Raw genomic sequence first — 18,765 nt, forward strand, 5'->3', positions numbered from 1 at the left:
GCAGGGCCTGGAGCACAAATTTAAGGAAGCACTTACTTTCAGGGCTTCACAAGTGCAGAGTTGACACCTGAGAGTTACTACTTCCTTATAGGTTGTGCTCCAGGCCCCTCGGGCCTCAGTTGCCTTACCCTAGATGTTCCCCTCCATCCTTCCCCACTTCCTACAGTTGATGAATGATCTCTTGAGGCTCCAGTGATATCCAGCATGTTTCTTAGTTTCCCAATGGATAAAAGCTATCTCCTTGGGTTGACTCTAGGCTGTCTTCCATCCCAGTCTCCTGCCACTCTTGTCCCCAAGTATGAACTCTGCACCCCATGCATCCCCAACTATCTGGAGTCCCCTTAGTGTGCTATGCTCTCACACACTCCCAAACCATTTAACTGAGTCCTCTTCTTTCCCTTGGAAGTTCCCTGGCTAACTGGGAGCATTCTTACTCTTTGGTCTAAACTCAGCATGACCTACCATTATTCACTGGGAAGCTTTTCAGAATTCCGCGGAACTAATTAAGTCACTCCTTCCTTTTTTTCCCCTTAAGCATAATGTACTCACCTTAATTACAGCATGTGTTTCATTTAATAGTAATTAATTTTTTGCATGTGTTTAATCTCTTAGGAAACCAAAGGTTCAAAGCCCCAGCTTCATATTGGAATCATTTGGCAAGTTTTTAAAGTACCATTGCCTAAAATAATATAAAAACAGAGAGGAAGACAAATCATAAGACTCTTAAATACAGAGAACAAACTGAGGGTTGCTGGCAGGGTGTAGGATGGGGGGATGGGTGATGGTCATTAAGGAGGGCACCTACTGGGTTGAGCACTGGAGGTTACATATAAGTGATGAATCATGAAATTCTATTCCTGAAATCATTATTACACTATATGTTAACTAACTTGGATTTAGGAAGGAAGGAAGGAAGGAAGGAAGGAAGGAAGGAAGGAAGGAAGGAAGGAAGGAAGACCTAAGCCCTATCCCAGAACCAGAATCCCTGGGTATGGCCTGGGCATCACTGTTCTTTTTCTTGAAGTTCCCCAGATGATTCTGATGTGCAGCTATTGTCTGAAACCACTGCAAAAGACTGTGAGCTGCTCAAGAGTAGGGTACATGCGAGTTTCATTTTTGTGGACCTCTCCTCACTGTTCCTCACTCTTCTTCCCTTCCCCTATCCTCACAGCTCAAAGGATGCCTGACTTACAGCAGGAGCTCAACTAAGAGCTATGAATTAATGACCACCTGCTCATTATTGACTCATTGATTGGGATTTTTGAAACAAGTGTTCGGTTACCACTTCTCTCCCCTAGCACAGGCCTGGAGTAGGGGAAGTTTGCAGAGAGAGAGGTCCTATTGGTATGGAACCAATAGGTGATCTCATGGCATACCACAAAATGACTCTCTGTAATGCTCTTCATTCCCAAGACTTGTGTCTTTTAATGCTTTGAATAGCAAGGGGGCTGAAATAGCCCTTTTGGGGCCTCCAGAGCTATATATGTAAAATATATTTGAATATCTCTTCCTCTATCCAGTGGGCATGCTAGATACTAGCCATTTGGGGAAGGGTGTTAGAGAAGACTGGGCTTCCTCATAAGGTCTCTCCTTCTGCATTTGGTTCTCTGGATTCAGTGAGAGTGTCTTGGGGCCTTTGGAAGCTGTTCAGTTCCCAGGTAGACTTAGGGAACAAGTAGTAATGCTGTTTGATGCAGTGTTCCCTGCCTGTGCAAGCAGCCGGCTGCATCAGTTTCTGCCTGCACCACAGGACTTAAATGTCAGACTTCCCAAAGGTAAGTCAGAAATGTGCTGTAGACTACATCTGATATTTACAGTTCTTTCCAGCAAAGGTGAGCCGACTTTTGTTGCAGATGTTCTCCATTGCAAATTAGAAGGGTTTTTCTTTTTCATCTGTACATATGCCTTGGATATTTTCACTTTCCATACTTGCATTTGATTTTGTGAAAGTCCACAGATGCATTTGGACACATAATGGCCCTTACCTGTGGCTACTAAAAACGGTAATTAGAAAAAGGGAGAGGTTGGTTAAGGGAAGGCTATTAATCATTTATTAATTATTTAAATTAATTGATTTGATTTTACTCAGTTTATTATTTATTTATTCAAATCGTTTCAAAATGCAAATGAATAAATAAATACATCAAGTCTTTCAGACATAAAAATTAGATAACTCTTCCAGTACTGTTTCAGGTGGTGTCTTTTCAGAACTCAAGCTAAGGGAGGCCAAAAGCTGTAATTGCACTTTCTACACCATCCCCGAGCCCCCCTTTTTCCTCCTCTTGTCTCTTTTCCATAACCATTCCCTTCTCTTCTGTTCTCTCTTGACTTCACACCAATAGTACTATTAGCATTTCAGGACCTTACACAAAGAGGAATCATGCTCAAAGTCCCAAAGGATTGTTCACCTTGCCAGAATAGAGAAGGTTCGTATGTCTCCTCATCTTGAGTGCACCTTTCAGTTGTACAGGCCGCAGACCCTTCCCCTTAACTTCCCCTAGCCAGACAGGATGTAAAGATTTCTCAGTGTAAGAAATATTAGGCCAAGGGGTGCCTGGGTGGCTCAGTCGGTTGAGTGTCCGACTTTGGCCCAGGTCATGATCCTGTGCTTCGTGGGTTCGAGTCCCACATCAGGCTCTGTGCTGACTGGCTCAGAACCTGGAGGCTGCTTCAGATTCTGTGTCTCCAGCTCTCTGCCCCTCCCCCACTCTGTCTCTGTCTCCCCCAAATAAATAAACATTAAACAAAAATTTTAAAAAGAAAAAAGAAATATTAGGCCAAATACTGCTGTATGAACAAGGTCCTCTTTGATAAGTGATACCTTGTGGAGATAGACTCCTGCATGAAAAAGTTAGTGTATCTGCCAAAGGCTAAGTTTATGTCCAGTACTATATCCAGTCCAAGTGTGGCAGGCAAAAAAAACACAACGATTCTAAAATTTGATCATAGCCTTTAGAAAAAGCAGCACTTATCTGCACGTGTATTCAAATAACAACAGTCTGAAATCTGGCTTTTTCACATGTATCACTATAGATCCTATCACAGGGGTGTGGCTATGGCCCAAGTCCGACTTCTCTTGCAGCATAGCCGTATTTGTTTTTAGTTGAAGTGTAGTTGACATACGATGTTACATTTGTTTCAGGTGCACGACTTGACGATCTGACGGTTCTTTATATTGTGCTATGTTCACTACAGGTTTAGCTACCATACATCACTATACAACACGAATACAATACCCTGACTATACTTCCTCTGCTGTACCTTTCATCCCCAGGATTTATTCATTCCATAACTGGAAGCCTGTATCTTTGACTTCTCTACACCCATTTTGCCTATCCAGTCACCTCCCTGTCCTCTGGCGATCACCACTTTGTTCTCTGTATTTATGGATCTGTTTCTGTTTTCTTTTTGTTTTGTTTTGTTTTGTATTCCACATATGAGTGAAATCATACAGGATTTGTCTTTCTCTGACTTATTTCACTTAGAATTATACCCTCTAGTTCCATCCACGTTGTCATAAATGGCACAATCTTATCCTTCTATGGCTGCATAATATTCCTGTGTGTGTGTGTGTGTGTGTGTGTGTGTGTGTGACATCTTCCTTATCTATTCATATATCAACGGACACCTCCGTGGCTTCCATATCTTGGTTATTGTAAATAGTGCTGCAATAAACATAAGGGGTCTGTATATCTTTTCAAATTAGGCTTATTTTTATTTTTCTTTGACTTGAAAATTTGTTTTATCCTAAGAAAATTCCCTTTTTTTTTTTTTAACGTTTATTTATTTTTGAGACAGAGAGAGACAGAGCATGAACGGGGTAGGGGCAGAGAGAGAGGGAGACACAGAATCGGAAGCAGGCTCCAGGCTCTGAGCCATCAGCCCAGAGCCCGACGCGGGGCTCGAACTCATGGACCGTGAGATCGTGACCTGAGCTGAAGTCAGATGCTTAACCGACTGAGCCACCCAGGCGCCTCAAAAATTCCCTTTTAAAAGGTGAATGTGATCATTGCCTCATGGAGATTATTTATCATTGAATTCAGAATACTGCCACAGAATGATTTTTGCAGAAATCCAATTTGTAAATAAATGCTGCAATGAATTATAGAGTAATGCATTAGCCCTGGATAACTGAAGTGCTTAAAACAATGTTTAAAAACCTGGTTAAACATTTCTATGAGAAAAACTACTATATACATTTCTTAAAATTGTTCTGCTTAGTTTAAATGTGGTTTAAAATGGTGCTGGGGGAGAAGATGTGGCCCTTAGGTATTGTCATAAAGAATCAAAAGCAGCTTATTAGAAAAGAGACAGAAATGGAAATGTGATATTCATCAGGGGAAATAAGGGTATGATTAAATAAATGGAATCAGCCCCCATGTTAGAAAATGCTTTAGTGAGGAAGTCATGCCTGAGGCCTCTTTTGGTCTTCTGAAAGAATGAGAGGCTGGGTCGGGTGCACTGAGCCTGAGCTGTGGTAAGAGTAGAGTGAGCCTCAGGTCAGGTTGAGCCTCCTGGAAGCCCAGCTGAACTAGAATCTTCATTCAATTCCAGAAAGGATCTGAGAGTCACAGCCTGGCCTCTCACATTGGAGTTCTGCCTCTAGCTAGTCCTGGGCAGGCAGGTCCTAGGGGAGGCACAAGGTTTCTCCTTGCCCTTGACACATCTGCAGCTTGTGTAGGGAGATCTTGCTTGTTCTGTGTGTTTGGAATTAAAATATGAGATAGCCCGCATCTCCTCCTGTCAAATATGTATTACACGAATACAAACTTTAAGTAAAAAAGAAAAAAAAATGTTAAGTGTTTTAATGGAAAGCACACCAGCCTAAAAGTGCTTTCAGATTCTTAAGTGTGCACAGATCTGTGGGAATCGTGTTCAGATGTAGCTTCTGACTTCTGTAGGGGTGGAGTGGAGCCTTAAGAGTCCCCATTTCTAGCATGTGCCTCCAGGGTGCTGGTGCTGTTGGTTCAGAGGTCATAATCTGAGGAGCAAGGATCTAGAAGATTTGATTTCAGGTACTGGCTTCTCACAGCGTCAGTTTTCCCGTCCGTAAGATAAGGGACCTCTGAACTCTGACCATTAGCAGCATCATGAAGTGTGGAGAGCAGGAGGCTGGTTTGTGTCAAAAGCACATCCCTGCTCTGCGTTTTCAGAGAATCCTCATCATCATACAGGGAAGACAAAATAGAAATATGAAAACAAGCCAGGAAATACAATTTGGATTCTGACAGTCCCAGAGTGTTTCCAGTTTTATTCACTTCGTGCCCTTGCTAACATTCAAAGGTTTGTCTTATAATTAGGTCGTAAAATCCACAAATAAATCCTGTAACTGTGCTGTTTGTCTCCAATAAGCTACTGGAGAGGCTGAATCCTGTCCATGGCGTACCCAGAGGGACAGTCTAATTACCAATAATATGCAATGTATGATCAAAAGATTGTTATCTTTAGAGCTGAAACATTTTCTTTCTTTAATATTGTAAATGTTTATGTATTTTTGAGAGAGAGACACGCACACAGTTTAAGCAGGGGAGGGGCAGACACACACACACACACACACACACACACACACACACACACACACACACACAGAATCCCAAGTAGGCTCCAGGCTCCAGGCTCCAAGCTGTCAGCACAGAGCCCCATGCGGGGCCCAAACTCACCAGCCGTGAGATCATGAGCTGAGCTGAAGTCGGAACCTTAACAGACTGAGCCACCCAGGTGCCCCTAGATGTGAAACATATTTTTAGCCAGAATAGAAGTGAAGATTCAACTTGACACTACATTTCATTTTGCTAAACCTATCAGTTGTGGAGGAATTTAATGCCATCTTGAAATCTTTCTTATCCTTCAGAATCCTCCCAAATATTCTGTTCTCAGTGAACCCTTTCCAGATGCCACAGTCAGAATTAGTAGCCACCTCTCGTCCCCCTGCCCCAGTTACACCTCCACTGGAGCACACACTTCATGGCTGGGCTCATTCTGTTATGTGCCTGATGTCTCCCTCACTGAATTATGAGCTCCTTAAGCCATCTGGATGGAATAGAAAGAGTTCAGCGACTTGGAACCCAGGTCCCTGAGGGTGCACTTCAGCACTGTTTTGTCCTGGTCATATGTCCCCAGGAAGCCATGGAAGGTTTTGGCCTGGATGCTCCACTCATCAGTGGCCACGATCAGATGGGGTTGTTGGGAGGGTTGTGTAAAATAATGGGTGTGTAACTGTCTGCCTCTTTTCCTGGCTCCAAGTAGGCATCAGATAAAGGTTTGCTAAGTTTTTCTTTTGTAAGTTCAGGGATCAGGACTTATAAATCCTTATATTTCTAGCACTTCAGGAAAAATCAGGCATAGTGGGTGCTCAAGAAGTTCTTTAAAATTGACTTTAATATTCTCTCTTTTAAGGAGATTGAGGCATATTTATTTTAGGCATATAAAAAAATACAAGACAGAAAAATAACTGTTTGATTTTCCCCTAGTAGTTATAGTGAGTGCTTTTCTGAAATATATTAAATGTATCTTGAAGTATAGTTATTAAATTTCTGACAGAGATTTATTTCTGGTTTGCTAAGTTTGGAAATCCCAAACACAAGAGAAAAGATAAATATTATGCAGGAACAAAAAAATGTTCCTGAAGGCTATCCATTTTTCTATATTTGTAGGTATAAACTTTCTGGAAGAAGAAAAATTGATAATAGTTACCTCTGGGAAGAAGGTCAAGAGCAGGAGAGAATATACAATATATAATATATTATATAAAATAATATAGAAAATATATGTAATATAAAATAATATAATATAGTATATAAAATATATATTATATATAATATGTTATATAAAATAAAAAATATTTTATTATGTAAAATATAATTTATTTAAAATATATATTTTATTTTAAAATTGCATAAAATTATATTATATAAAATATATTATATTTAAATTATTATATAAAATATATTTTATAATACAAAATATAAATAGTATATATATTATATATTTTTATAAATAAGGAAAGAGGAACTGAAGGATGGGCCATTTTTATTTTACTCTTTTATATATTAAAATCTCTAATGAGTATTATTTTGGGGTTGCTTAAGTACACAGTGCTAACGATAAATGAGGGTGTTCTGCCCCTTGTCAAATCACTGAGCTATCTCCATTCCAGAAGTCAAGGGCAAGCCCAGCTCATGCAGCCTTTACTGTACCTGAGCTTTAAGAAGTTCACATGGTGGGGCCGTGTTCTCATACTACTGCCAGGTGGGAAAATCTAGCAACGAGTTATGAGTTCTTAAAGTGCTGGAATCATGACTTCATAAATCTGTGGTCTGGCTTAGTGAAGATGAGGCAACAGGTGACCGACTTAAGAATAAGGAGGATGCTAGGATATAGAGCCCAGTCCAGCAGGAGCATCATGCCTCCTACAACCAGACAATGGAAGGAGTTGCCCTCCTTTGAAACACTGCATGTCATTTTTAGCAAGAACACTAGATTTTCATTTTTCCTTGGCACCACTGAGCTATTTTCAGCATTGACCCCCTTACCTCCCATCAATGGCTGGGGACATGCCCATTTGGAATGTCAGAGAACAAGGGGTGCACCCCTTGTCATATGCTTGGGAAGAATGAGGCAGCATTTGCCCCTCGCTCCTGTCTATCATACTCTGCTACCCTGGACTTAACTCTAATTCTGTGAGTTAAGGAGAAGACACCTCAGAGACATGTGAAATAGTGCTTTCAGTTCTAGATGGTACCCCCACAGAGGGGCCTGGATGAACTGTGATGTTTTCACAGGAGGGCAGCCAGGATTGTTAAAGGAGTTGTTAACAACATTACACAAAGAACTGCTGATGGGCTGGGACGTAGTCACCACTAACTTTTCGATGGTCAAATCATTAACTTCTCTGTGCCAGTGACTCGGTTCCGCAGTATTAACCTCAAAGGATTGTTGTGAGGAGTAAACACATTAATTCATGCACTTAGAGCTGGTAAGGGTTCAGCAATTGCTGGTGACCAGTTTTTGTCTTTGAGGCTGGGACTACAAGAGAGACTGCCACATCTTTAGGCTGCAGCAGCCATAGGCCCCTCCTGATCTATGGGAGCTCACCTTCTGGTCTGTAGGCATTTTTAAAGAAACAGGTATTATGAAAAGCTTTGCTACTGATTATTCTTCTGAGAGGCATGAGTAGCCAACTTGAGCCTCTTATGCTATAAATAAGAGATTGCTTCATATGCATTTCTCTGGGTGAATCTGTCTCCTTTGGGAATTCCTTTGCCTTGTGCTGATACAGTCTTTAAACTGTCTGGTGACCATGCACTGGGCTTTGTGATTTGAGTATCTTTTTTTTTTTTTTTTTTTTTTTTTTGAGAAGGATGATCTCTGTATCGTTAGCCCCGTAGTATAGGGAAAAACATGTCATTCCCACCAAGACAGAGGATGACCACTCACCCCTTTGCAGTACCCCCATCTAAATGAAAATGGCTTTTGTTTTGTCTTCCTGCACATTTGTTCCAAAATTTGCCATCCATTGTAGCTGCTCATACTCAGCTATCTGCAAAGCAGCGTCCACAGGTCATTGATGTCAAGGTCATCAGCCTTTACCAGATGTTCTCCTTCTGGGTCTCATATTGATCCATTAGCTGTGTATTAAGCAAATGAATTCAGGGTGAGTTTTTAAATAGGATATTTCCCAAACTAATCTGAAGCAATAAATTGTGTTTTTTTAACTTGTTACTTTAATGCTGCTGAGTATCTTGAATGTGCCTTTGAAAAGGAACTGTTGAAGAGGTGGTTTGGTGAAGTGGGGGAAAAGCAGAAATGGTTATGAGATGTTGTAGCAGCTTTTTAAATGCCACATCCAGATAGAATAGACTTTCATTTATGAACTATGTCGTTTCCCCTAGACATTGGCACACCCTTTTAGAAACTTCCCTGAAGTAACTTTTCCATACCTCATATTATTTCATCCTGAGAAAGATTTGGGACAGGGCTTCTGGGGGCCTGGTTTTTTAGAAGAAGCAAGTGAGTTAGAAAATTCACGTGTGTATTCGCAATGACACCAAGAGGGACATCGATATAACTCTTAATTTTGCATCTGTTTCCGCTATGGAAGTAAAGCCATAAGCTTACAGCCATAAACTGATAAGTTTAACAGTTCCCAAACTACAACAGCTGTTTTTCTTCTCCTTAGACTCCTTAAGCTTCTGATCCAAGAGAATATTTTCTCTTATGAGCAAAGTTTGAGACTATTTTAAGATTAATTCTTATAATCTCTAAACCTACCTTCCCCAGGAAGGGCCAGGACTTTCAGGGGAAATCAGGGAGAAAGATACATGGAATCCTCTAGAGAGTCTATAAGAGTCTGGCCTTGGTCCATTCATCTGCTAAAGGCAGAGATTTGAAGCAGGCTGAGGGACCCATTTGATCAGGGACCCCTTGACTCAGTCTCCCATCTTGACCTTGTCATGGTGCTAAGCTGGGCATTTGGACCAAAGGTGACATGCCTGAGAGTCAAACTCCAGGATTGTTCTGGGCGGAGCCTCCTTGTGCCTGTGCACTATGTACCCATTATCACGAGGTTGGTGAGAACATTGCAGTTTTGTCTTTTTGTCATTGATCATGACAGCTAAAGGTAGCCCACAGAGAGCTTACTTTCCAACTTGAAAGATGATTTGTGTATCCTGAAGGGTATGTATGTGTGTGTGTATATATATATATGTATATATATATATATATATATATATATATTTTTTTTTTTTTTTTTTTTGAGAGAGAGAGAGAGAGCAAGGAGGGGAGGGGCAGAGAGAGAGAGAGAGAGAGAGAGAGAATCCCAAGCAGGCTCTGCACTGTCAGTGAGGAACCTGACACAGGGCTCAATCCCATGAACAATGAGATCATGACCTGAGCCAAAATCAGGAGTTAGGCACTTAACCGACTGACCCACCCAGGCACCCCTGAAGGATATATTTTTTAAAGGAAATTTTTCCCATACAAATGCTGAAATGTATTTTGTCTCTTGTTCATTTACTCTTACATGTGTCATTTGCTCCCAATCTCTGACATGTTTCTTTGTTTTCTGTGTGTTGCAGGCAGCATAGTGTACCTCGGGATGATGGCAGGGGCTTTCTTCTGGGGAGGACTGGCAGACAAAGTGGGGAGGAAGCAGTCTCTTTTGATCTGCATGTCTATCAACGGATTTTTTGCCTTCCTTTCGTCCTTTGTCCAAGGTTATGGATTTTTTCTCTTCTGTCGCTTACTTTCTGGATTCGGGTAAGGTTTTTTCCTTCATATTTTATAGCAATATGTTTATTTTTCATAATTGTGTATGTTTTCCACTCTAGAGGACCTCATGACTGAAAAATTATCTCTTAAGAACTGCAGTATTGGTTCTTAGAAATATAATTATCGACCCGTAAGTACAGGAGAGAAGAGAGAATACATCTATGTTCTAGTGGCTGATTCTTTTAGTATTTTACTTCCAGGAAATGGTTTTACTTTAAATGGAATCTATGTCAGAATGCATTCATAAGTGCTTTTTCTTCTGAAAATTTAATTTAAGCAAGAAATAGCTAAGGTCCTACCTATTATGAGCTAGTTAAAGGTTCAAACCATTCAGGCTTGCTCTTAAATCCAGTATGAGTGTGTCTCAAGCAAATGTTATTTTATTGATCTATGATAACAACGTATTTAACTTGGTAGGAAGCCTTACTTCTTGAGATGTAATACATTCTTTTTATAAGTTCCTGATTTTTACTGAATTAACAGAAGTTGTGTTGTTAGCCAAGTGCAATGGCATAGTACCATAGCTCCCCCTTCTTCACGGGGGATACGTTCCAAAATCCCCAGGTGATGCCTGAAACTGCAGATAGTACTGAACCCTGTATGTGCTAGGTTATTTTTTTATGTATGTATGTATGTATGTGTATGTGTGTGTGTATATATATGTGTGTGTGTGTGTGTGTGTGTGTGTGTGTGTGTGTATATATATATATATATATATATATATATATGTATGGTAAAGTTTAACTTACCAATTAGGCACAGTAAGAGATTAACAACAACAATACTAATAAAAATAGAACAATTATAACAATATACTGTAATGACAGTTATGTGAATATACTCTCTGAAAATATCCTATTGTACCGTACTCTCTCCTCTTCTTGTGATGATGTGAGATGATAAAATGCTCACATGATGAGATGAGGTGAGGTGAATGATGTAGCCATTGTGATGTAGTGTTAGGCTACTATTGACCTTCTGATGATGAGTCAGAAGGAAGATTGTCTGCTTCTGGACTGCAGTTGACCACGAGGAACTGATAGCAGAAGTAACTGAAACTGGGGAAAGTGAAATTGCAGATAATGGGGACAGCTGTATAGCCAATGGTGGAGCCATTTTCTTTAAAGAGCTTGAAGCGCTTGTTACTACCCTAAGTGAATCCACAGCTTAGGAAAACCCAACAGCTTAATTAGGAGAGTCCAAGATACTCTGCTTCAACAAGGAAAATAATAGTAAAAATACAAAGTTTCTGTTTGAGAACTTTATTTTCCCTAGAGATGTTCTTTCTGAGGTATCTGTCACAAGATGAATCTATAGGAATAACATAAAATAAAAGTAAATAACTGAATAAAGGAAAGGAGACAGTCCTGGGTTATGAATTTGAGAAGCATATTAGTTGTGGTTGTTGATGAGAGTGGTACCCACACAGCAAAACACAGTTTTGCCAAAAGAGAAGATCAAAGAACTACATCAGGTCTTCCTTAATTACATAAAGTAGTGCTTTAAAATCACAGCTAAAATAAAGAGAAACATAAGGCATCAGAGGGAAAGACTGTATAACTGGTTACTTCAAGAGTTCAAAGATTTCCACATGTAGACTAATGCATCACTTTTATAACTCATTCAAAATATTTGACTTTTACATCACTTTATGCCACAAGATGTGTGTGCATATTGAGATTGGTGGGTTATCCACAGATTTTTCTAATGTGCTTTTTCATCTTCTTATAGACCTTTGTATGCTATGCTCTGCACACAGTGGGAACTTTGCAAATATGTGAGTAAGTTGCCCAAATTTCAAGAGCTCTCCTTAGAGTAAAGACATTCCAGTAGATCATTGCAATAAACCAAGAAAATTGGAAAGTTTGGGAAAGTGTAAGAATATTTTTTCCTTGAGAAACAAGTTATCAGAATCAATCATTTGCTTTTTAATGATAGAGCAAGAAGGCCTTTCCTCAGCAGAGGGGACCCTTGGTGCTCAGAGCTCTGTATGATATTGGCGATACACAGGGCAACCTGGGGAGGTAATTTGGATCATGGATTCAAGGGGCTGCAGCAGACCTAATGCTGAGTGAGCCAGGGTCCCTGAGGAAGAACAGGTGTTGTCTGGGGCTATTTGTTTAAAGGACCTTCTCGGGGTCCATAGGATAAGGCATTCTTGCCACCAGGAAAGGCTAAGTCTCCTTTCTACTTTTTCTTAGCGACGTAATACCATAAGCCTTCCGCGAAAAGGCTAACACCTAAGTTCTGAACATTCTAGTCCTTTCCATTTACAATCGTATCCAGGAAATTGCAGTGATATCCATGGACTCAAAAGTCCCCGACTGTGGTCAAATCATTATAGCAGTTTTAATTGCCAGTTCTGGATTATGACGTGGTCAACCCAATTGACTGCAGAGAAAAGGGCTATTATGGTGGTTGCAAAATACTCCAGGCTAATGGACTGCCTAGAAGTTAATTCAAGGGCAGTACAGAAGCAGACACTGCCTGGATATATTCAGGATATCATCCACTTCCCTGTCGCAGACAAATCATTCCTCAGCCAGCAGTTCAGGGCTGCTGACTTCTAAATAACATAATCTACCTGGCAAAGCACAGTCTGTGTATTGCTAACTCAGCTAGGCTCCATAAATTGTGATACCAGAGGCTAACACACTGTGCCTTCGCCAAGTTGGCACAGTGCTGGGAGTCCAGAAATCCAAGTTCACCACACCCTTGCCCTTTACTGGGGACCTTAGGAGAGTCATTCAGGCTTTCCCGCCTGATTCTTCTTTTGTGAAAAGAGATGGAGATTCCCTAGGCTGGGGGCGGGGGGCTGAAGGGGAAGTTCAGGTGCAAAACACCCAGAGTTTTGTGGGATCCAGCTGCTGAGGGGACTGGAGAAATGAAGTTGTTAAGGAAAATGAAGAAAGTTATCTTTGTTCCTTGGCTGAGTTTATGAGCCATGTCACCTACACACAACATGTGAGACGCTCTCTCTGTGATAGAGGGCTTTTCTCGGCATCTCTCAAGTTCCATCTGGACACCCTGATTCACTCTCTGAATCTCTGGGCCAGTTCAGCCAAGGCTCTGCTTTCTCCAGAGATCTTGTTGTTTGTACTTAGGTAAGAGCTCCCGTCATCCCCATCTGATCTGAGTTCTAAACTGAGTAAAACTAGATGACCAAGGAAATAAGGTTTCAGAAGGTTGGTGTTTTTCTGTCATGGGCCTCTGATGCTCACACCTGTCAATGCTCCATGTGTTTCCCAGGACTATGGCTCATGCCATCTTTTCTGCTATCAGAAGTTCTCCCAGAACTCTTAGAGCTCAGGGCATCAGAAAGACCAGGGCATCCCGAGACCAGCCCTTCCAGTGGCTCTCACTACAGAACCTGCAAAATATTTGCTTTTCATGTGTTAATTTCTCTCCTCCTCCAGCTTGTAAATTCCAAGAGGATGGGGCCTGTCTGCTCAAGGCAAGGTGGGCATCGTTACCTGTAAAGGACACCAGTCCCACGGGTGGTTAGACCTGTTGTATTGGCCACTTGATTGTGGTGTTGCCAGAAGTGAAATAGATAGGAAGCTTGCTATAGTCTTAGTTGGTCTGGATAAGCAGAAGAAGTCTAGGTCAAGTGAAAGAAAGCTTAACTTGAATCATAAAAGGCATGAGGCTCATGAGAGAGTCATGGCCCATCAGTGAATTCCCTGACTTGAGCCAGTTTACAGACCCAGAATGCCTCAAATAAAGGGGAGACAGTCTCTTCAGGACATCAGTATACTACTGAAACTATGCACTGTTAATCTTTCATTCAGCCTTCCCCAAGAGACTTATGGCCTTTTGCCAGGGTTACACTGCTGAGGGGAAAGGAGATAATCAGACTTTGGGGGGAGGGGGCTTACTAGGCACTGGCTCTGAAGTGACACTAATTCCAGGAAATCCAAACTGTCACTGAGGTTCACCAGTCAGAGTAGGGGCTTATGGTGCTTGGGAGATCATAGAGCTGTAGCTCAGGTCCGTCTCAAAGCGGGACCCACGGTACCCACTGAATCCATCCTATGGTCATTTCCCAGTTCCAGAATGCATAATTGGAATAGACATCGTTACTGAAAGAATCTCCACATTGGTCTACCACCTGTCCACCAGTTCCACACACTAGGGATTGCAGAGGAGGAAGAGAATTTCTGGGTCATAGGCAGAGCCTTCATTTTGCAGATTTTGGTTCAGTGATGGAACCAGGAAGACACAGCTAGGACTGAAGTCACAACTTAGTCCTTTTGAACTAGCAACTCTGTACATAAGTAAACTGCATTCTGAATCCAAGGTCAAGATACCTTCATGTTGATTTTATTGCAAATGCCACTGGTTGCCAGCTGTTCTGTCTTATTTCATTGCTGAAGCATCGACAGCACTGTGTTATATTCCTATCTCTGCAGATGAGGGAGACTGGGAAGGATTACTTCACTTAGCCTGCGGTCTACCTGAGTTTGTGGTTTTATTGCCTTTAAATGTGCTTTCCTCTTAATTTCCCACACCAAGTCATGAGTATATTTTGTTAGAAACATAAATATGTCCAGCTGCTGTATTTTGTGTGCCTTTAAATATTTATTCGGTACAAAGAATGATTTTCTAGCTGGAGACAACAGTGAGAATGAGGAATAGGACATCACCAATTATTCATCTGTCTCTCACTTTCCTAAGTGAATCTCACACCAGGGAATAGACACTTCCCTTTCCTCTTTTGTTACAGAAAATTAGGAAGAGAGGAAATGGAGTTGACACTACTGATTCATTTTCATTTGCCCCAGAATTAAATTATTTGTTTCCAGTCACTGTTAATTATGGGAATTGTAATGTTTCAAATGCTGGGCAACGTCAGAGTTGGAAGCTTCTCACCGAGGGCCTGGCATAAAGGTCAGGAGGAAAATATAACAGCAACAGAATCAAAATGAAATTTCTGTGTGTCTGTATATCAGACTGAACAAATAGCCATTACTCCTTCTGCAAACGGAGCCTCACAAATGCATACTTCAGAGCTACTTTCAATATCCCTCTATTAACTTCATTAGAACCAGAATACCATCGCTTTGTAGAAATGATCCCCACTAACTGGAATTCTTCAGTGTTTTATACTGAGCATCTCATTTATTCCCACAACATTTTTAATAAGTAGGTATGCAAAAATATTATGCTTTTTTTTTTTAATTAGAAGCTAGTGTCACAGATAGATTAAGCAGCTTCCAAATGTTCACTAGATCCTCAGGTCTTCTGAGTTTTAGTCTCATTCTGAACTGTATAAGGTTCTCCCCTTAAAGTAGTCTTTCTCTTAAGATACATTTGATTTCCTTATCATATTTGAAAAATGCAGACTCATTTCAAAATTTGCGAAACTCTTAAAATGTGTTTTATCAAATGCCTGTATGTGCTTGCCCTACAAGAGATGCTATGTTAAGCACTTATAATATTGACTCCCTTAAACCTCATGGTGACCCTATGAAGAAGATACCCTTTATTCTACCCATTTTCTAGATAGGGAAATTGAGGCACAGAGAGGTTAAATAACTGTCCAAGGTCACATAGCAAGTTATGTAGTTGTACACAGGCAGTCTGGCTCCAGAATCCACGTTTATACCACCAGGCTGTGCTGTCTCGGATTCAATGAGAAGTATCTCTGATTTCATATGACACAGTGCCCAATACATGATAGACACTAAATAAACATTTTGAACAAATCAATTCAGAAAGGTTTCTGACCCAGAGAATCAGTGCTACTGTGAAAGATGAGGCAACAGATTAAATTATTTTTGATCCAAAAGTAATCACACACCTGGATTGTGAACAGTAAGTCATTGTTTTCTTAGGCCTGTGTTGTCCAACGGGCAGCATGTAACTACCAAGCACTTGAAATGCAGCCAGATTGAGATGTGCTGTAAATGCAAAATACATAACACTGGTTTCAAAGACTTAGCACATATAAAAGGGTGCAAATACCTCATTAATAATTTGTATATGGATTACATGTTAAAATGATAATATTTGAACATATATTGAGTTAAATGAATATATATTAAAACTAACTTCAGCTGATTGTTTTCCTCTTTGTCTTAATATCTTTTCTAGAAAATTTAAAGTTATATATGTGGCTCACATGATACTTCTTTCGGAAAGCACTATCTTAGACAATGGCTTATATGAGAATTTCCAACATAAAGGTTGACCTTTTGGACACTTATTTCCCAGTTGCTCTTTGGCAAAGGTTCTGTTGATCCCAAGAAAGATGTAACAGAGCAAAAGACCTTCCAGACTTATAGTGTATAATTGTGAGAAATTAGCCATATGTGCTCTTTTTTTTTTAATTTTTTTTAACGTTTATTTATTTTTGAGACAGGGAGAGACAGAGCCTGAACAGGGGAGGGTCAGAGAGAGGGACACAGAATCTGAAGCAAGCTCCAGGCTCTGAGCTGTCAGCACAGAGCCCCACACAGGGCTCGAACTCACAACCGCGAGATCATGATCTGAGCCGAAGTCGGCCGCTTAACCGACTGAGCCATCCAGGCGCCCCCACATATGTGCTCTTTAGAAAAGACTCTGTCAGCTCCTTGAGGGCAGAGACTTGTGTTCTTCACACCTGTACCTCCAGCAACCGTGATGTGCTTCGCCCAGAGACTGGCTGGAGGGGGTGGGGTGGAGGACAGGTAAAATGGTAGCTCGGGGAGAGGGTGAGTGGAGGAGTGGATGACTGGATGCACACAGCACGTGACTGGAGAAGTCCACGTGTTTTGTCGTCACTTCTTACAGATCATGGTAGTGTTCGTCACTGCCTTTATTCATGACACTGTTTAGGTGGTCCTGTAATGCGTTCTTCCAGTTCTTTCCAGAACTAGATTAATTTTTTTTCAACGTTTTTTTATTTATTTTTGGGACAGAGAGAGACAGAGCATGAACGGGGGAGGGGCAGAGAGAGAGGGAGACACAGAATCGGAAACAGGCTCCAGGCTCCGAGCCATCAGCCCAGAGCCTGACGCGGGGCTCGAACTCACGGACCGCGAGATCATGACCTGGCTGAAGTCGGACGCTTAACCGACTGCGCCACCCAGGCGCCCCTAATTTTGTTTTTCAAGACAGCATTAGAATCCTGATCTACGCTACACCTACCCCCCCCCCCCCACCATGCATAGTATCTGTGCTGCTGTGGATGCTATAGATTCGGGGGCTTAGGGTAGCAACCTGATTGCAAACGAGGGCTAAGAGAGTTGTACTGAAGCTGTTTTCTTAGAAACACATCTTTTATCCAAATTAGATATTTACATCTCAATATTTTTTAAAATAGTCAAGTTTTCTACCAGTTATTCTATCCATACTTTACCTAATATTGAGAAAATAACAACTGCCCATATCAAAGAATATGAGTTTTTGTTTAAATCTGTGGCTTTGGAGAGTGGAAAACTAGAGGTACCCAAACCACACATCCTTTAGCACTGCCCCTGGGTATGGGAGATTCCCACTCTTGATTTGATGACTGGTTCGGTTACCAGTAAGTGTTCTCCTGTTTCTATCTTGAGTACTGTAATGAACAGGTGCTTTCTAATCAATGCAGCAATCTCATTTTCTGTGTGAACCCAGCCCATTCAGGAACCATTAGATCTGTACTCTTTTCTCTAAGCCTCTGTAGTAGTCTGTTTGCTTTCATGAAAAGGAAGTCACTGAAAAGTCCTTCTTCAGGACTGCTGCTTTAATTGTTTATTTCTGGGTCCAATTCAATAAAGCATAATGAATTGGTTCTGAATTGCTGTGCAATTTGCCTGGCAGTTCAGTGTCATTGATTTTCATTTTTTTTGTTGATTCTGAGTGAGGATTAAAAGGATATTTTCATGCAACTTTCTTGTAATTGTACAGACTATACCCAGTATAGACTTCACCATTCAGTATTCTTTTTATAAGCCCATAATACCCATCTTAGTAAAAGCTGTCAGAGTCAGCTCGGGTAGACTTCGCCCTCTGCATATTATCAGTATGGAGCATGTGACTTTACAGTGCATATTAAACTTCCTCCTGAATTCTGTCCTCACCTAATGCCCCATTTCCCAGTGGAAATGGAAGATGGAAGATTGAGGTGAAGGACCATTTGACAATCACATGGTGAAATAAGTTAGAATGAAATTATTCTTTGTTACATGCTTACTGGGGAATTAGAGCAGAACAGAATTACTCAATAGAATCCCTCCTCAGGACAAGAACTCATCAGACATTCCGTAATTTTTCCTCTAAACTGTCATATTTCAAGCCATTTTAAGTACAATTACTCTTTTTATCCATAGCCTCCCTCTTTTATTGCAAAACCCTGAACTCTTCCCTATCTTTGCCTCAGTAGCCAGCCTAAACCAGTATGATGAGGTACAGGGACCAACATAATCTACCATAGCTGCCGTCTGAACTGGACTAGTATGAGGTAAGGCTGTGAAATTTGCAGCCTTAAGATCATCAGTCTTCTCAGTTTCTCAGTGAAGTTTGTGCAGACAT

At 40.9% G+C, this 18,765-nt stretch overlaps 1 protein-coding gene across 1 annotated transcript in view; it reads left to right on the plus strand.

Moving 5' to 3' along the window:
• SV2C (synaptic vesicle glycoprotein 2C) overlaps positions 1-18,765 on the plus strand; it is a 160,914-nt gene that overhangs the window by 39,363 nt on the left and 102,786 nt on the right. Inside the window, exon 2 of the mRNA XM_042941399.1 lies at positions 10,077-10,257. Within this exon, the coding sequence (XP_042797333.1) occupies positions 10,077-10,257 (181 nt within the window). The remainder of the gene's footprint in view (positions 1-10,076; positions 10,258-18,765) is intronic.

This window comes from Panthera leo, chromosome A1 (assembly GCF_018350215.1).
Source record: "Panthera leo isolate Ple1 chromosome A1, P.leo_Ple1_pat1.1, whole genome shotgun sequence".
Lineage (NCBI taxonomy): Eukaryota > Metazoa > Chordata > Mammalia > Carnivora > Felidae > Panthera > Panthera leo.